This window comes from Erythranthe guttata, chromosome 10, assembly GCF_056151865.1.
Source record: "Erythranthe guttata isolate IM_541 chromosome 10, IM_541, whole genome shotgun sequence".
Taxonomy (NCBI): Eukaryota; Viridiplantae; Streptophyta; class Magnoliopsida; order Lamiales; family Phrymaceae; genus Erythranthe; species Erythranthe guttata.
In genome coordinates, this window is record NC_142542.1 from 19,336,168 (window position 1) to 19,355,484 (window position 19,317).

Consider the following 19,317-nt stretch of genomic DNA (forward strand, 5'->3'; position numbering starts at 1 on the left):
TGTACTGTTGTTTAATTAGTGAACATAAGAGTACAATGTATAAGCTGGTAAAGTTCGGGTTATTCGTGAATATAGTACGCTTTGTCCACCAAATAAGTACAATGTATAAGCTGGTAAAGTTCGGGTTATTCGTGAATATAGTACGCTTTGTTCACCAAATAAGTACAATGTATAAGCTGGTAAAGTTTGGGTTATTCGTGAATATAGTATGCTTTGTTCATCAACTAAGTACAATGAATACACATGTGAAGTACAAGTGATTCGTGACTATAGTACGATTTGTTCACTGATAAAGTATATGTTTGCCATTTATATAGTATTGTTACAGTTAGGGGTGAAAGTCGGATGGATCGGATCGGAATAAGCCTTTTCGGAAAATTTCCAAAAAAATTCGGAAGTACAAAATCAATTCCAATTCCAATTCCAAAATATTCGGAATCTAAAAATTCATTCCAATTCCAAAAGGCTCGGAAATTTCGGAATTTCGGAAAAAAATCGGAAATCACATAAGCTTTAAAATTTCAAAAATTAGCCGAGATTTTCTAAAATGTTCATAATATTTCAAAAATAAGAACATTCACGTTGATAAAAGTAAAACTAATAACTATTAAATTCAGTTAAAAAAAATAAAAAAAAAATAAACACAACATAATATCCAATAAAACTTCTAACAAAAGTTCATTATGTCAAAATCCTAAAACAAAACTCACAGTTGTATTTTTCGGAAAAAGAAGTATTATATAATATATATTATTTATAGGTGTATTTTTCAGAAAAAAATCGGATTATTTCGGAATTAATTCCGGAATTAAATCGGATCGGAAATCGGAAATTCCAAATTTATTTTATATAATTCCAATTCCAATCCAAAAAAATCGGAAAAATTCGGAAATCGGAATTTCGGAAGTCGGAATGAAAAAAGTTGTTCCAAAATCGAAACTTTTCGGATTGGAACCGGCGGAAATTGGAAATTCCGTTCCAACTAGCACCCCTAGTTACAGTCTATATATTATTGTCGGGCCAATGCATCCATATGATCGCATTTTAAGACACAACTCTTCATTTTAAGACTATTAAGAATGAATGGAGACAATGTGGGAGTTGATCAATATCGATTATGGTAACAATTGAAGAAAATATTAGTTTTACACTTGAGCATTGTAGACTTGTATGAATATATTGTATAGTATATGAGTATCATGTATGAAATTCAACATATTTATGGGATCTTGTATTCCAAACGCAACAATAATTCTCACCTACCTTAAAATAACCATCTAAAACATAATTTATGCATCTCCAGTACTTATTGATCATTAAAGCGTCAATGAAATTGGTACGATACAATTCATCAAAAAATATGGTACGCTTTGTTCATCAAGTAAGTACAATGAATACACTTGTGAAGTACAAGTGATTCGTGACTATAGTACTCTTTGTTCACTGATAAAGTATATGTTTGCCATTCATATAGTATTGTTACAGTCTATATATTATTGTCGGGTCAATGCATCCATATGATCGCATTTTAAGACACAACTCTTCAGTTTAAGACTATTAAGAATGAATAGAGACAATGTGGGAGTTGATCAATATCGATTATGGTAACAATTGAAGAAAATATTAGTTTTACACTTGAGCATTGTAGACTTGTATGAATATATTGTATAGTATATGAGTATCATGTATGAAATTCAACATTTTTATGGGATCTTGTATTCCAAACGCAACAATAATTCTCACCTACCTTAAAATAACCATCTAAAACATAATTTATGCATCTCCCGTACTTATTGATCATTAAATCGTCAATGAAATTGGTACGATACAATTTATCAAAAAATATGGTACGCTTTGTTCATCAAGTAAGTACAATGAATACACTTGTGAAGTACAAGTGATTCGTGACTATAGTACGATTTGTTCACTGATAAAGTATATGTTTGCCATTCATATAGTATTGTTACAGTCTATATATTATTGTCGGCCAATGCATCTATATGATCGCATTTTAAGACACAACTCTTCATTTTAAGACTATTAAGAATGAATGGAGACAATGTGGGAGTTGATCAATATCGATTATGGTAACAATTGAAGAAAATATTAGTTTTACACTTGAGCATTGTAGACTTGTATGAATATATTGTATAGTATATGAGTATCATGTATGAAATTCAACATATTTATGGGATCTTGTATTCCAAACGCAACAATAATTCTCACCTACCTTAAAATAACCATCTAAAACATAATTTATGCATCTCCCGTACTTATTGATCATTAAAGCGTCAATGCAATTGGTACAATTCAATTCATCAAAAAATATGGTACGCTTTGTTCATCAAGTAAGTACAATGAATACACATGTGAAGTACAAGTGATTCGTGACTATAGTACGCTTTGTTCACTGATAAAGTATATGTTTGCCATTCATATAGTATTGTTACACTCTATTTATTATTGTCGGGCCAATGCATCCATATGACCGCATTTTAAGACACAACTCTTCAGTTTAAGACTATTAAGAATAAATAGGAACAATGTGGGAGCTGATCAACATCGATTATGGTATGTTTTTCGTGAATACACATGTGAAGTACGCTTTGTTCATCAAGTAAGTACAAGTCTAGTGTTGACAAGGTATCATCGAATAGACTAAAAAGTATTTGTTGCTCATTTTAATGGTACGCTTATATTCTTTATACAAACTAATTAATTGCAAAATAAAGCCGCAATCAAGGTTCCCATCCTGCTGCCTGCATCCATGAACCTATTGAGCTTCCGATTGTATCTCCAACCCAGACATTCTTTCAATCACCTTGCTGTAAAACGAGGCCTACGAAAATAAAATACATACATTGACTGCAATCTTCTTTTACATCAATTCCTGCAATTACATACACATAAAACTACAATTATAACAAATACAACGTACTATAAAGTTCCACATGTCAATACCATCCAAAGTTACTAGTATTACCATTCAAAGGCACTAGTAATACTATTATGGCATATGACTTATACTACAGGACCATCAAACATTATACTTCTAGTACCATATGTCAATACCATCCAAAGTCACTAGTAATATCATTCAAAGGCACTAGTAATATTATTATGGCATATGACTTATACTACAGGAGCATCAAACATTATACTTCTAGTACCATATGTCAATACCATCCAAAGTCACTAGTAATATCATTCAAATGCACTAGTAATACTATTGTGGCATATGACACATACTACAGAACCATCAAAGATTATACTTCCAGTACCCTGTGTTAATACCGTCCGAAGTCAAGAACAATACCATTATTACATATGACATATCCCTTGTTGGGACTAAATGCTTTCGGGACAGTACTTCGAGTACCCTGTGTCAATACCATCTAAATGCACTATTAATACCATTACTGTCCATGACACATACTATAGAACTAGTACGAAAAATACAATAAGCCTATTTCCCATATCCTATATGAAACCCTTGTTAAGACTCAAAATACTTTGGGGACATGCTAATGTCACCGAAGAATAATACCCATGAGGAAACTGTTACAAAATCATGAAATTCGACAACAAATAAATGATCTTTGCAAACCCAAACAACAGAAAAACAGATATTGGAACCGATTTAATGATTAGGGAAAACACCGAATAAAGTCGAGACATAATACCCATGAGAAGATATGTTCAAAATCATGCAATTCTACAACAAATAAACCTTTTTGCAAGCTTAAGCAACACCCAAATGGGTCTGTTTCCAAGAAAATGAAAGAAAAAAAAAAAATCAAACCTTGTTGTTTACCCTGCTTCACCATTGTCGAGAAATGGGTTTGTTTATTTTTATTTTTCCTTTCGTTGTATAATTTTTCTGCGTTTTGTTGATTCTTCGTGCTTCGTTGTTTCTTCCTTCTTTGTTGTTTCTTTGTTCTTCGTTTCTTCTCCGTTTCTTCTTTGTCTGTAAATGGGTATAAACTGAACGGTGGTTTTTTTCCTGCACCTTTTTAGCTTCTTTCTTGTTGTTTGATTTTTGAAATGTAACGGGCAAAGAGCGTGTAACACAAACGGCGCGTTGGAGGTTGGAAATAAGTTATGTAAAACTAGTATAAAGTAAAGGGTATTTTAGTATTTGCACATTTTATTAGGGACTGAACTGCATGTTAGGCGCGTGAGTAGGGACTGAATTGCTTGGGGAAACTACCTAGGGACTGATCTGTGTGTTGAGTTTTGGATTAGGGATTTATCTGTAGTTTCCCCATAATTTATTGTTTGTTCGAAAAATCCCATCAATCATATGCAACTTGTCGTACATTGGATCCGTTTTTATTAATTTTTAAAAAAAAAAATATTCAAATCTTGTAGTATCTCTATTATGAGTGCGTTCACAAGCCAAGAATAATAAATAAAATTGGAACTGTGATTGAATAGGAAAGAAGGAATCAAATTTACCCTAGTAGAAAGATGCTCACACATAGGGGTGGAATTAAAATGTAATTTCCGAATCTCGCCAATTGTGAGCTGGAAATATCTAAATTTGGATCAATATCTTTTATTTTGATTTTCGAAGTTTCGATTTCCGATTTTTCTGATATTTTTTTCTGGATCGGAGTTGGAATTGTATATAAAATTATCGAAAATTCCTATTTTTGATGCAATTTTAGTTCAGAATATATTTTTGAATTATATAATATAATAAAAATATTTATTTATATAAAAATAATGTAGGGCCTTGAATTTTTATTTCCGATTTTTATATTAGTATTTTATAGGTAGGAGGATGTGTACACGTGGTCCCAAAATAAAAAATTGAACCAATCATATACAAGAGCCGATTTCATTTAAAGTCACGTGACTCCCACACCAAGAATTCAGTGTGCATTAATACTGGAAAATGATCCAATCATTCAATTTATATTTCCCCCTATGGCCGGCAATCAATTTATTTAATGTATAGTGACAACTTATGAATCATTTTTTGCATATTTTATTATTTAGTCCTTCTAATATCATATATGTTTCTGATGGGCCTCGGGCCGAAATTAATTATAATTTCAATGCATAGGGAAAAGCCCAATGTTTACTTAAGTTTAGCCCACTAGGTGCATTTGAACTAATTAAGTTCAATTAGGGCCGGGACCCATTTTGCATAAGATTTTCTACGAAGCTTTATTATCTAGAATTCATGGTTGACTTGGACGTCAGAGGGTTTTTGCGGTACAAGATCTCGGTGCCCTAACGTTTGTTTGTGACGCAACACAAGTAGGATGACGGCTTATATTTGAAGAATAATGCGATCGTTTTTTTCAGGAGATTTGACTTATATCAGGAAGCTCACGTGTTTTTGAAAGACCTGCAAAAAGGAGTGTTGGGTTAAGGGTTTCTCGACATTAGCACTGCGACGGTCATGTGAGTCGGAATTGTGAGGGAACACTATAGGGGTATCTAAAGAGATATAGTGAAATAAAGTGTGTTTGGAATACCAGAAAGAGCCATTTTTCTTGTGTCTCAAGACTGTATTTATACACGTCGTAGGGCTGGGGTGGTGGGTCCCATGCTCTGTTTGTCTACAGTCAAATTATCACACGTGGGAGTGATGTGATTACTTCGAGCTGAGTTTCTCTATGATGAGAGCGAGTTGTCACGTTCCTTGCGAGCAAGTCGATTCAATGGAGAGAGACCGCTTGTGTGATTGCTTCTGTAGCAATTGGACATTTTCCCAGTGAATGTCAAGTCGCATGCTTCTTGCCTTTCTCGGTCGACGGGCCGAATGTAGTCACATCCACTGTCTATATCTTCTCCACGTAGGGCTAGTGGCAGACTTTGTAAGTGGGTGTGGGTCTCGGCTGCCTTTGAGCTTTGTAGTATCTTTTATATAATTGTGTAATATTAATAGGGGTTGAAGTTGCACTAAATACCATTCATATGCGGAATACGATAAATGTCGTTCGAGCTTTAATAATACCACTACGATTTTAAATGTGATTTTGATCATTTTTAATTCCAAATTTTGCAAAACCCGAAAAATAGAATTTGTAGTATTCTGAGTTAGTTTCCTAATCGAACTTGAATCACCAAAATTGGATGTCGGACGAGAAAAATATACATGAATCAATGAATACTCCCCACAACTTTGATGTATTGAGGTATATAAAATTCAAAATGTGACTCATTCATGCATAACTTTGTCAGCATCCAATCTAGCGGATTTAAGTTGGATTAGAAAGCTAACTCAAAGAACTATAAGATTCACAAAAGCCCACTAGACCAAATTAATGGGCCTATAATAACATGCTTAAGCCCAAGGGCATATTGGTAATATACAATAAATAACTGATCATCATCAATCATCATTCATTCTGTCTAGTAATATGGGCAACGAACGAGTCCAACTCAAGTCGAGAAGCGCCGCCTTCCTCAGTCGCCCGCCGGACCACCGCCGCCAAATCCTCTGCCCTCTTTCTGACCTCAGCACCTTCCTCCGAGCCCATCATTCTCCTCACAACACTCTCGACGGTCGACGCTGTGACCACCTCTTCCTTTTCCTTTGTCCATTCCTTTACACACAACCCTGTCCGAAGTATCTCCGTCACCAGAACGGCGTTCGTCGGCTGGTCGGAGTGCATCGGCCACGTGGCAATCGGAACCCCCATAGTTATACTCTCTATGCAAGAATTCCATCCGCAGTGGCTCATAAATCCACCCACCGACTCGTGAGCCAATATCTCCGGCTGTGGGGCCCAGTCCCTGAACACCAGCCCAACTCCGTCAACCCTCCGTTCAAAACCAGACGGAAGCTGAATTTCCCTTCTTTCTCCTCCGTCAAAGACGTTACCTTTGTCGGCTTCTCTCAAAACCCAAAGAAACTTATGTTTGCTCTGTTCTAAACCATTAGCAAGAACTTCGATTTCTTCGTCGGTCAATGTAGTCGTCGTCCCGAAAGTTACGTACATCACAGACTTCGATTCCTGTTTATCCAGCCACGTCAGACAGTCGTGTCGGCGGCCGTCTGTTTTCTCCGGCAGTTTCGCCGGAATTAATGGCCCGATAGCCCAACTCTTCCGACCTCCGGCGATCTCCTCGGATTCGAGTATGTCCAAATAAGGGCCCTCCAGAAGTCGACACGTGTTGTGGAGATCTCCATTTCTGAGCTGCAAACCCTCATTCTGCAACGCGATGAATCTCAGAACCCCATCTGTAATGCACTCTTCAATGGTGGGGAGTTCTTGCAGACGTGGCACCGGGCAGGGCTTCCCCATCATTTCGAACAAGTATTTCACGTCGCAGAACGCCGATATACAGTTGAACGCGTACGATTCGGCGTTGGGTATCGAGACGATATCCTCGACGACGGAAGCTATGAGTGGGTCGTGAATAACGACAACCCTCCTGTGCTTCTCCGACATGGTCCGCATGAAGTCGGCGAGTGGTTGCCGGAGGTTTAAAGTGGCGTCGAAGGCCGGCTGGAGCTGCGCCGGGAACTTGTTGACGGAGTTGGGATCCGGTGGAGGAGAGGCGAACGGCGGAATTGGGAGGTCGTGGAAGTTGATTCCGGCGACGTCGTTAGGGTTTAGGCCGTTGGCCCGGAGTTTAGCCTGGCGGTTGTGGACGGCGGAGCCGACGTAGTGGACGGGGATTGAGTAGGAGGAAATGAGGCAGGAGAGCTGCAGCATCTGGTTCAGGTGGCCTTGTGCTGGAAACGGGACTATTATTACTGTAACTTGAGCTTTTTCTGTGGTGTTGTCAATGGCGGTGGCGGTGGCGGAGGGATTGTTTGTCTGGTTTTCCATATTAGGTGTAAGTTGTGGTGTATTGAACCTTAAATGGAACTTACTATATAGAGTGACTCTACACACAGACATCAAAGAAAGGACACACGTGCGGAATATATATATATATATATACATACACACACATGCATGATGCATGTGATCTTGTATTGGATTTTTCTTATAATTGATTACTTTTGTCTTTTAATCGCATGCACCGTAAAAGTATATTATAATATAATATAATTATTGTGCAAATATAAACGTAAATTTATTTTATTAAAAGTATATAAAATGATTGAATTTCATGCCACAAATTGGCGATAAATTTCTTGTGGATGTACAACATCCTCCACTTGAATTAATTTACGATTTTTTAAATCGTAATGTTTATAATAAAAATAAGAAATGGACGGTTTGTTATTTTTGTGCATGTAGTCGATGTAGAAGCGACGACGACCACCACCTAAGGTACGGTGTGCAAGTTCATTATAACATTTTTTTTTTTCTATTAAAATGGAAGGTGAAAAAGAAATTAATATTAATAATAAAAAATTTAAATATTTAAATATAAAAAAAAAAAAAAAAAAAAAAAAAAAGTAATACTAGTCGGTCATCTAGTAATATGAGCAATGAAACTATCCATTTCCCTAGAACATTCACCGCCGTCCTCCATAGATTTCTTCACGGCGGCGCTAAGCTCCACAGCCGTCCTCCTAATCTCCTCCGACGCCATCAACCTCTCAACAACCTTCCCAATCACCGCCGCCTCCACCACCTCCTCCCGCCGTGCCCACTCCCTCACAACCACCCCGACCTTCAGAACCTCCGTCAAGAAAACAGCGTTCAACGGCTGGTCGGAATGCATCGGCCACGCCGCCACCGGCACACCCATAACCAAGCTCTCGAAGCAAGAGTTCCAGCCGCAGTGGCTCATAAACCCACCCACCGATTCGTGTGCCAGGATCTCAACCTGTGGGGCCCAATCCCTAACCACCATTCCATCTTCTTTCACTCTCTCCTCAAACCCTAACGGCAGCTCGATCTTTCTTGATTCTCCGGCGAATATGTCCGCCTTGTCGGCATCTCTCAAAACCCACAGAAATTTCTGCTTGCTTTCTTCAAGCCCTAACGCAATCTCCTTAGCTTCTTCTTCCGACAAAGAAACACTCGTTCCGAAACAAACGTACACCACGGATTTCGGAGCTTGTTTATCCAGCCACTCCATGCATTTATGACGCCGGGGATTTAATTCTCCGGCGGCGGGGTTTCTTGCCCGGAGGAGGAGCGTTGGTCTGATAGCCCACTGTTTCTCAACTCCTCCGATTTCTCGTCTCCCGAGATATTCAATGTACCTTCCTTCAATCAATCTCGTGGTGTTGAAGATATCTCCATCTCTTTTCTTGAAATGCTCCGGTTTTACCGCTATGAAATTAATTATCTCCTCCGGGAAAAACTCCGTCACGGAAGGGACGACGAGTTCGTTTGGTTCTCCGGCGAGACTGAACGGCTTGCCCGCCGTTTCCCACAGTATGTAAAACAGATTGACCGCCGACATACAGTTGAATGCGTAAGTTTCTAGGTTAGGAATCGAAACGGCGTCGTCGGATACCGCTTCCGCGACGAGCCAGTCGTGAATCAGGACGACACGTTTCGTCTTCTCCGACAGCCGCCGTAAGAACTCGGTTATGGGCTCGCGTAGCGACATGTAGGCTAGGACGGCCGGAGCCATGTGGGTGGGGAGTTTGTCGGTGGAGTTCGAGATTGGGTCGGGTGCGGGGATTGGAGGAGTGGGGAGGTCGTGGAAGTGGATGGCGTTAGTGGCGGCGGAATTAGGGTTTAGGCCGTGGTGGGAGGAGCGGAGTTTGGCCTGGCGGTTGTGGGTGGCGGAGCCGAGGAAGTGGACAGGTAGGCCGCCGGAGGATATGAGGTAGGAGAGTTGAAGAAGCTGGTTGAGGTGGCTTTGGCTTGGTAATGGCACCATTACTACGGCGATTTCTTCTTCTTTTTCAGGTTTTTCCATTTCGGGAAATTTAAGGAAGATGATTAGTTAGTTAGTTATGTTGGAACAAATTAAATTTGACTGGTAATATATTATATGCTAAGTTCAATATATACACATATATACATCGTAGTCAATGCTATATGATTACAAGAGGTATATATATATGATACGTGGCCGGTATATTCAGTACATACATATTATCATATAATATAATATATATATATATATATATATATATATATATATATATATATATATATATATATATATATATATATATATATATATATATATATATATATATATATATATATGGTATAATATATATATATATATAGTTTTTTCGTAATTTAACTTTTCATAATTTTCCATCTATATATATATATATATATTCATGTAGCATGCATGTACAATGTATGTTTCCATAATCATGATATGACGGATTTTCTTAAAAATAAATTTATATGTAGTTTTTAAAATAATTAAGGACTATACATAATGCAATGGAGACAACAAATTGTCTAGCAAAAATTATTATGCATGCATGCTGCAGTACTGACAAAAAAAAAACTATGACAAGGATCTAGTTAGCTGTCAAAGCTAGGATTTATCGTAAACTGACAAACAAACGACTGATATTGTCGACCATCTCGTGATTGATTGATAAACAAAACCCTACAAGTGCCACGTCATCTAGGGTTTAGGGGTGTTTATTCGAACAAATTTCATTTTGTTTATCGAACCAAAATATAATGTTTAATTTTGTATAGTAAATTACCGAATTAACAAAAAAAATTAAACAAAAATATTCAAAAAATTAATTGTAATTCGATTTTTTTTCTTAATTTCCTTAACGTAAATAATTAATAAATATGTATAATAATAAATACTATTTAAAATTAAGGAATCATAAAAAATAATGGAAATATATTAATCACCTCAAACATATAAAAAATAACCCATTGCCTCTTGTTTTCTTGAAATTCTATCTTTTCCTTTTCCTTTTTTCTTTTTCTTTTATTTATTTAATTTTTTTTTGAAATTTTATTATTTATCGTAAAGATTTAACTGGACAACGTGGCCCAATAGTACTAACAAATTATCAATGTGATCTATTATCGAGAAGTGGTTCAGCCCAGTGGGCCTAACCCATACCCGTAAATAAAGGACCATTTCATCCAAATTGGGGCAGCCCAAATTGGATGATCTAACAGTTGGAACAAGTGAGACTGTGTCAATTGGCTCATATTCGAATGCCCCAACAAACAATCGAGCTTATGTACAGGGGTGGAACCAGGATTAGAAAGTAGGGGGGGCTAACTAAAATTTTCGGGGTTCGGGGATTAAAAAATTTTAGGTTCACAAGACATTTTATACTGCGAATTTTTAATTAAAATTATATATATATATAATTTTATCATATTTCAAGTATGACCAAAAAATCTAAATTATTCTAATAATATATTGCACTTAATGGGATTTATGACACGTCTCGTATTATTTTTTAGAGACATTGATATAAAAAATTAAAAATCGATAAGTATATATTCATAAATTTTATTTAAAATAGTACAAGTTTTAACCATTTTATTTTATATTTTTATATTAAATATAATATATATCTATAATTTATATAAAATTGTGGAGAAATAAAAAGATATAAGGTGCTTTAAGATCCTAATTTTCTCCTAAATAAGTAAATAACTAAAATGTATATATATGTTAGTTTAAACAATTTTATTTAAATCGGTGTATTGATCAAGAAACAGTTCCATGTTATACTTCGATTCAGTACTGTCTATCCAGTGATTGGACGACACGTCAGAACCATACTTATTACAAATAAAAATCAAAGAGAAGTGGCCATGTTTTTATCATGTGTAAGAATTAATGCACACGTTGTATTAAATAGGCAAGGGACCAGCTGCTATGTAAATTGAGAGCAAGTGCGTGTGCGTTTAAAATAATCGGGCCGAGTCGATTTCCATATCGGAGGTTGTCCAATACCTTTACGATTTTAGTATAAACTGAAAATTCGGATTTTCGCTGTGAGGCGGTTCGAGGCACGTTAATGCTTTCAGTTCTTTGAGGTCAAACTTTAATTGCAAAAAATTGTTTGTTTTTTAATAACTACAAAAAAAAAAAAAAAAAAAAAAAAAAAAAAATAGGCCTTTTAATGAAAAAACAAGTTTATACTTTATTTTGTTTTAATGATGTATGCTTCAATCATTTTTTTTTTCAATGCAAAAGTTTTTTATTTTATTGGTGTTTGGTAAGGATTTTTATTGTATTGTGATATGATTATTGTTGAAGTTTTACTATGCGATTATGGTAATATAAAATGATTGCACTAAAATTATGTTTATATATATGTCTAAGTCTAGACTATTAATTTACAGATAACATCTAAATTATATTATTTAAACGAGTTTATTAATTTATCTCACGAATTTCATGTGCGCGACATAGTTCAACCTAATTCTGCAACTCATGAGTCACTTTAATGTGGCTATTACGTGTCGGCTAAGCTGTTTTCCAAGAAATGTGGAAACGACATAGTTTTGTATTTTCTAAAATTAAAATTGTTAGGAAAAAAAGATGGTAACAAACTTTTCCTTATTTATGAGTTAGGTCCCATTGCTTTTATTCTCTGGTTTTCAAGTGAGACACTAAATAAACTCACCTTAATTTTTGTTGGCATGAATTTGGATATATCTCACTATCTATCTCTATATATGGTCCTACACAAATGGTTTATTTTTTAAATTTATAAATAATTTAATTAGTTCTTGTCGATAGAAAAAGAAATTGTGGGCATGTCGACAAAATATCTATCTTATTTTCAATCAAGATCTATTTTACTTCATCTCCCCTCTCAGCAATTGCTCCAACTGGAAATTGAACCTGTAACTTAGTTTTAAATACTATTTGTAAGATTTTAGACGTCGTCAATTGTTCTGAACTAATTAGTGTCAGAAAATACACAAAAATTAGGCCTACGACATTGGATTGTACGCCGATCATACCATGATCTTTTCACGTGGACAATTGTAGTCAAATTCAGACTAACAAATACAACCTCAATAAAATAATAATTTCTTTCTATCTCGATTCAATAAAAATCGTATTAAATTATTTGTTTGATAATTTAATATTTTATTAAATTAATAGAGTCTTCGGGCATTGGTACCCACTTGCATAGTAGAATTGATTTTTGGGTAAGAAAAAGAAATAATAACAAATAAATTAAGGTTTTGTTTGTAGAAGTACATTAGTATTTCGGGCACGTGCCTATATGATTTTATCTATGATGCATAGGACGCAGACGCGGCCCTGAGAATTTGGGGGCCCTAAGCGGAGCTTAACATTATTATTTTGATTTTTTTAAATAGTATCTTATAAATTATATTGTTATTGGTACACATTTTTAACAAATGTCTTATTTAATAAACAAACTTTTTTTCTATTTTATTGAAAAGAACAATGTGAATTTGAAATATATCAAATACGAACCTTAATGTTGTTGGCTTGTAAAAACATTTGATGACATAATGATATATATGCATCTATTTCATGCATAAACAACACATTATGTGGAGGAAAAAAAACAATCGTTGATCAAAATTATTAAAAGTACATATATTGATCATTATATTGTTCGTCTCAACCGACAACAGTTCGTTTCAATCTTTTTGTGATATGAATGTTTCGTTTAAGATTTAATTATAATCTTAAACAAAATTGGCATATACATTTGGATATTAATAACATACTGTAAGTAATTATATAATTAATTCATAAACAATATTATCTACAAAACACAATACTTAAATTGGTCTTTCTTTATATTTTTTGAATAGTTGAGATTATAAAATATTCCATTAACATATAGCTTAAAACAACATCTAATAAAATATTTAAGGACTAAAATGTGCTATATAACTAATTATTTGGGCCATATAGTGATTTATGAAAAAAATTATGGGGCCCCCTTGTGGGGTGGGGCCCTAAGCCAAGGCTTCCCTGGCCTTACCCCCAAGGCCGGCTCTGATAGGACGATCTTATTTCTCATAGTAATAATTGTGCTTCAATTAATTAATGACTTGGCGTCGTCTTTGAAAAGTAAATTAAATTAAATGATAGTGCTGATTATTATTATTATTATTATTATTAATATTTTATTTATTTATTTATTTATTTATTGTTTTGACTTTTAGTGTGGTTTTAGGCCATGAACCTGTACCCAATCTAGCAAAGGTGGCCGCCTTCGTCCTTTTTTATTTTTTTATTTATTTTTTAATTTTTATTTATTTATTATAAAAAAAAATGAGATTAGATGATTATTTTTGACTCTTGAATCATGATTATTAGTTTATTACAACTCCATCCCCTGCCATTCTAGTCATTGTTTAAGATTTATGCACGCAAATTCAAAACAACATTATAATAATATGAGAATTATATTATTTTTTGGATAAATTACAGCCATCCCAGATCAAGTAATGTTAAATTACGAAAAACCCCATCATATTTACATATGGTCTTTATAATCAGCCATTAACTATGAATTTTCTTACACGCACACCCTTGCGGTGTCAAATTTAGTAGAATATTCTATATTACGTAGAATATTTTTCAGTTTGTACCCGTTTTATCCTATTCGAGCTCCAATTTTAAAACAAAATAATCTTAAGATGTGTCTCTTTACTTGTAAATATTAGACTGCAGTGCATTCTGAAAATGCATTTTTGCACAAGACGAGTACAAACTAGAGAACATTCCACGTAAGCTAGAAATTTCTGTTTAATTCAACATCATGCGGGTGTGTAAGAAAATTCATAGTTAAGGGAGATGATTGTAATTACCCAAACATGAGTAGTTTTTTCGTAATTTAACCTTACCTGAAGTGACCGTAAATTTTTCCTTAATTTTTTATTTTTTAAGGAAAGGAGTAAATGCATGCGATCAATTTGATCAACATATATATATATATATATATATATTTCCTTTATGTATGTATATTCTTCAAATATTATGAATAGACTCCAAATTTGACACAAGTTTGTAAAAGAAGTCCCTCACAATTTAATCAGAAATCAATTTATTTATTATCCTAATTCAATAAAATAAAATCCACCAAGCAAACATTTTAATTATAATTATCAAAATATTTGAGGTGATCACAAAGAAAATAATAATAATCCTATCTAGTGATATGCGAAATGAAAGAATCCAACTCCACTCGACTCAATCCACCTTCCCCCGCCGCCTTCCTAACAGCGCCGCCCAGCTCCGCCGCTCTCCTTCTCATCTCCTCCCCTTCCTCCGACCCCATCAGCCTCCCCACCGCCTTCTCCACGTCGTCCGCCGTCACGATCTCATCCCTCCGGCCCCAATCCTTAACAACCACCCCGATTTTCAACACTTTTGTGATCAGCACGGTGTTCCTCGGCTGATCGGAGTGCATCGGCCAGGCTGCGATCGGAACGCCCATCGAAATACTCTCCATGCAAGAATTCCAGCCGCAGTGGCTCATAAATCCGCCGGTGGAAGAGTGTCCCAATATCTCCAACTGCGGCGCCCATTCTCTCACTACAATCCCTCTCTCTCTAACTCTCTCCTCGAACTCAACTCTTTTACAAACCTCTCCGCCGCCGCCGTCGGCGTCTCTCAGAACCCAAATGAATTTCTTTCCCGATCTCTCCAGCCCCGCCGCCAGCTCCTTGATTTGTTTCTCCGACAAAGTCGTCGTCGTCCCGAAAGAAACAAGAATCACGGAATCCTTCGCCTGCCCGTCGAGCCATTTCAAGCATCTATGCCGGCCTTTCTTAGATTCGCCGGAATATTCCAACACCACCGGATTGAACGGCCCGAGGGCCCACTGTTTCTTGTTCCCGCTGATCTCGGGTTTCTCCAACATCTCCATGAACTGACCCTCCACCACCCTGCATGTGTTGTAAATCCGGCCGGAGTTCAGCTTCATGTAGTCGTGTTGGCGGCGGACGAATTTCAAGAACTCCGGCGTGAAGCACCCCTCCATGGAAGGCAAGTCCTCCAGGATTCCGCCGTCGACGGCGAACGGCCGCCCCACGTTCTCCCACAGGAAAAAGAAAATCGTGTACGCCGACACACTGTGGAAAGTGTACGCCTCCGAGTTCGGGAACTCGATGAAATCCTGAACCACCGATCCCATCAGCGAGTCGTAGACGACGATGACACGTCGGCTGGCGGCGCACAGGCGCCGCAGCAGCTGGCTGACGGGGCGGCGGAGGGCCGACAGCGCGTCGAACAACGGCTGGTGGTGCGAAGGGAACGGGGTGGTTGACGGCGGCGCGGAGGTGTCCGGCGGCGGAGATTCGAATGAGATGGGTGAGAAGTCGTGGAAGATGATGTTGTTGGGGTTGGAAAGTGGGTCCCAGCCGTGGATCCGCCGCCGTGCCTGGCGGTTGTGGGTGGTGGTGCCAACGTAGTGGACGGGGACGTCGGCGGCGGAGATGAGGCGGGAGAGGTGGAGGAGCTGGTTGAGATGGCCTTGAAGAGGGAAAGGCACCATAACCACCGCTACCTGATCTTCTGCAGATTGCTTTACGCCGCCATTGGAGCCCATATTTGGAGATCGATATATGAAACTGTATATGTTATTTACATTTTGTGCCATCATGAGTATATATATTATATATATAGTCCGTATTGGATAAGAAAATGCAAATATAATTAATAAATATATATTTTAAAAAAGAAATTGGTTATGCAACTTTAATACAGTTGTGTTGAATCTATATGTCGATTGTCGACAAGATTCAAATAATAATAACAATAAAAAATATCACTTAACCCATTGTGGTTTGTTAATTTTGCACATGACTCTTTATAGTATGAAATTAGATACATAACCCCTTGTATTTTTGGTATTTTGCACATGACTCCATTATAGTAGGGCTGGGACTGCGTTGGATCGGTCGATTACCAGCCTAAAAACCGACCCATCCATCAAACCATTTTTGCTCAAATTCTAAAACCATTGGCGACCCAACCTTTGTGGGTCGGTTGATGGTTGACAACGAATATTTGGTTCCGGAATGGGTCGGTTGATGGTTTATACCAGTCACCTGGTTCATTTAAAAAAAATTCAAATTTTGGAGTACAAATATTCACATTCAGCGTGATGCCACGGTGCGATCATCATTTATCAGTTGAAAATAATAAATAACAATTTAACGAAATAATATAATTAGGAAATTCAAAATAATTTCAAACATGCACAAGAGATCTTTAGTGGAGTTTTGTGGCTTTTTGTTTAATCTTGGGCATAAAGAAATCGGTGGAAGATTTAGGTCAATTTATTTTTTCCTTTGTTGATTGTTTTTAAAATTTAAAATACTAATTATTTTAATAATTTCAATAATCACTTAAGAAAACACGGCCTTTATTATATAAAATTTTAATAATATAGTTGGATGACCGATAATTATCGGTCAACCAACTTTTAATAATATTAGAAACCACCAACCGACCCATTATAGATGAATTTGCTGAAATTTCCGACCCGATCCAATGGGTCGGTTAAAAATTGATTATCCACCTAAAAATATGGTCGGTAATGGGTCGGTTGGTGGACAAGAACCAACCCAGTCCCAGCCCTACATTATAGTATGAATCAGCACATAAAAAACCTCCTTGAATAGAAAACTGGAAAATACTAAATTACCCCTTTAAAGTAAAAAAATCTTGTTTTAATTTAAAAATAATTATTCTATAAAAGGCAAAACTTAATGACATTTTTTATAAAATGAGAAATATAATATATTATTGTGTTTTTTTAATTTTATAGCACAAAAGATATATAATACTAGTTATTGTACGATTGACAATTTATTCAATTTTGAAAATTAATTTGAAAATCTTTAACATTATCATTATTATATTACTTTTCTATATAATATATTATATTATAGAAGTTATCGAACTTTAATTTTTTTAAGAAACAAAGTCTTTATTTTTTACTTTTTTTTGGAAAAAATCTAAAAAAAACATTTTCTAAAGTTGAAATGAAAATTAAATTAAAAAATATATATATGTGTTGTAAAATTTAAAAAAACACAATAATACATTATATTTTTCATTTTACAAAAAAGTACATTAAGCTTTTCCTTTTATAGAATAATTATTTTTAAATTAAAACAAGAATTTTTTACTTGATAGGGGTAATTTAGTCTTTTCAAGTTTTCTATTTAGGGGGGTTTTCTGTTAACTTCATATCATAAGAGGGTCATGTGCAAAATATCAAAACTACAAAGGAATTATGTGCTTCATTTCATAATATAAGGAGGTCATGCGCAAAATATCCCAGGTTAAATACTATTTACCCAAAAATAAATTCAATAAGAATGTGTCACGTGAATAGCTATTTTATTGTTGAAATAAGATATTGCAATGTCATTTTATAGGGTCCATTTCGCTAAATTTATTTCAAAAATCTGTTAATTTTTTATATTTGATAAATTGTTGTGAATGCTATACGTCTTATTTTCCAAATTAAGTTTGAAATTTGGATAAACTAGCTTATAAGTTATTTTTATATATTATAGAATTTTAAATAAATATTTGTGTTAGAAGTACTTTTAAAAAAAATGATTTGCTTTCCCACAACATATATTTTGAAATTTTAAAATCTTTTAAAAAAAATTTAAACACTACAGAAAAACTTATAAACTCTTAAACATCTTATAAGCTAATTAAACACTGTGATCAGACAACCTTTAATTAACTACAAAAATATTGTAAGGATAATTTTCGGTTAACATCCTATGCAATGATGTGTAGATATATATAATGTATGTCAATGTGTATAAATTATAAAGGGTAAATTACAACCACCCCTGATGTATGGTCAATTTAAAAAAAAATTATTTGGATAATTACATCTAACCCGCTCAACTATGTTTTTTTCCTACACCTCCATCCTTATGTTGTCAATTGCAAATAATCATTTAGATTACGTGGAACGTGCTATAGTTTGTAGTTTGTACAATGTTTTGTGTTAAAATACAATTTCTGATGCACCACAATCTGATATATACAAGCCGAAAAACACATAGTATGATCATTTTGCTAAAAAATGTGAAGTTCGAATGATTAAAACGAGTACAAAAGTGATAATATTCCACATACTCTCGAAAATTTCACTAAATTTGAAACTGCAAGGGTGGACATGGAAAAATATTTACAGTTGAAAGGGTGATTGTAATTACCCAAACATGAGGAAGATTTTTGTAAATTAACCATACCTAGATGGTTGTAATTTAGCAAATGATAAATTATTGATTTTAGCAATTTCGAGTGTGGCAAAGTATTAGTAATTTAGTATTAAGTGATATCGTAAAATAAATAATAAATAGAGTAAAAATCAGTTTGCCCCCTAAACTAAGGGCCGATTTGCACTTTACCCCCCAAACAAAAAAAATTTGCACGTTTTTACCTGAACTCGTTAATTCGTTGCACGGTGCCCCCTAAACTCAATTTTCCGGCAATTTTAAC

General features: G+C 35.3%; 3 protein-coding genes across 3 annotated transcripts; all 3 read right to left on the reverse strand.

Moving 5' to 3' along the window:
- Nucleotides 1-6,257: 6,257 nt before the first annotated feature.
- LOC105949287 (zeatin O-xylosyltransferase) lies at nucleotides 6,258-7,863 on the reverse strand. Its single transcript, XM_012972573.2, has one exon. It carries the CDS (start codon nucleotides 7,794-7,796, stop codon nucleotides 6,357-6,359), a length of 1,440 nt encoding a protein of 479 aa, XP_012828027.2. The 5' UTR covers nucleotides 7,797-7,863; the 3' UTR covers nucleotides 6,258-6,356.
- A 493-nt stretch (nucleotides 7,864-8,356) lies between these two features.
- On the reverse strand, nucleotides 8,357-9,895 carry LOC105949299 (zeatin O-glucosyltransferase). The gene has a single exon (XM_012972587.2). It carries the CDS (start codon nucleotides 9,796-9,798, stop codon nucleotides 8,389-8,391), a length of 1,410 nt encoding a protein of 469 aa, XP_012828041.2. The 5' UTR covers nucleotides 9,799-9,895; the 3' UTR covers nucleotides 8,357-8,388.
- A 4,969-nt stretch (nucleotides 9,896-14,864) lies between these two features.
- Nucleotides 14,865-16,483, reverse strand: LOC105949425 (zeatin O-glucosyltransferase). Its single transcript, XM_012972735.2, has one exon. It carries the CDS (start codon nucleotides 16,439-16,441, stop codon nucleotides 14,984-14,986), a length of 1,458 nt encoding a protein of 485 aa, XP_012828189.2. The 5' UTR covers nucleotides 16,442-16,483; the 3' UTR covers nucleotides 14,865-14,983.
- Between the last annotated feature and the right edge of the window lie 2,834 nt (nucleotides 16,484-19,317).

What these genes read in the sequence shown, in the direction of transcription:
- LOC105949287 (XM_012972573.2), bottom strand. Translation starts at nt 7,796, where the DNA reads ATGGAAAACCAGACAAACAATCCCTCCGCCACCGCCACCGCCATTGAC.
- LOC105949425 (XM_012972735.2), bottom strand. Translation starts at nt 16,441, where the DNA reads ATGATGGCACAAAATGTAAATAACATATACAGTTTCATATATCGATCT.
- LOC105949299 (XM_012972587.2), bottom strand. Translation starts at nt 9,798, where the DNA reads ATGGAAAAACCTGAAAAAGAAGAAGAAATCGCCGTAGTAATGGTGCCA.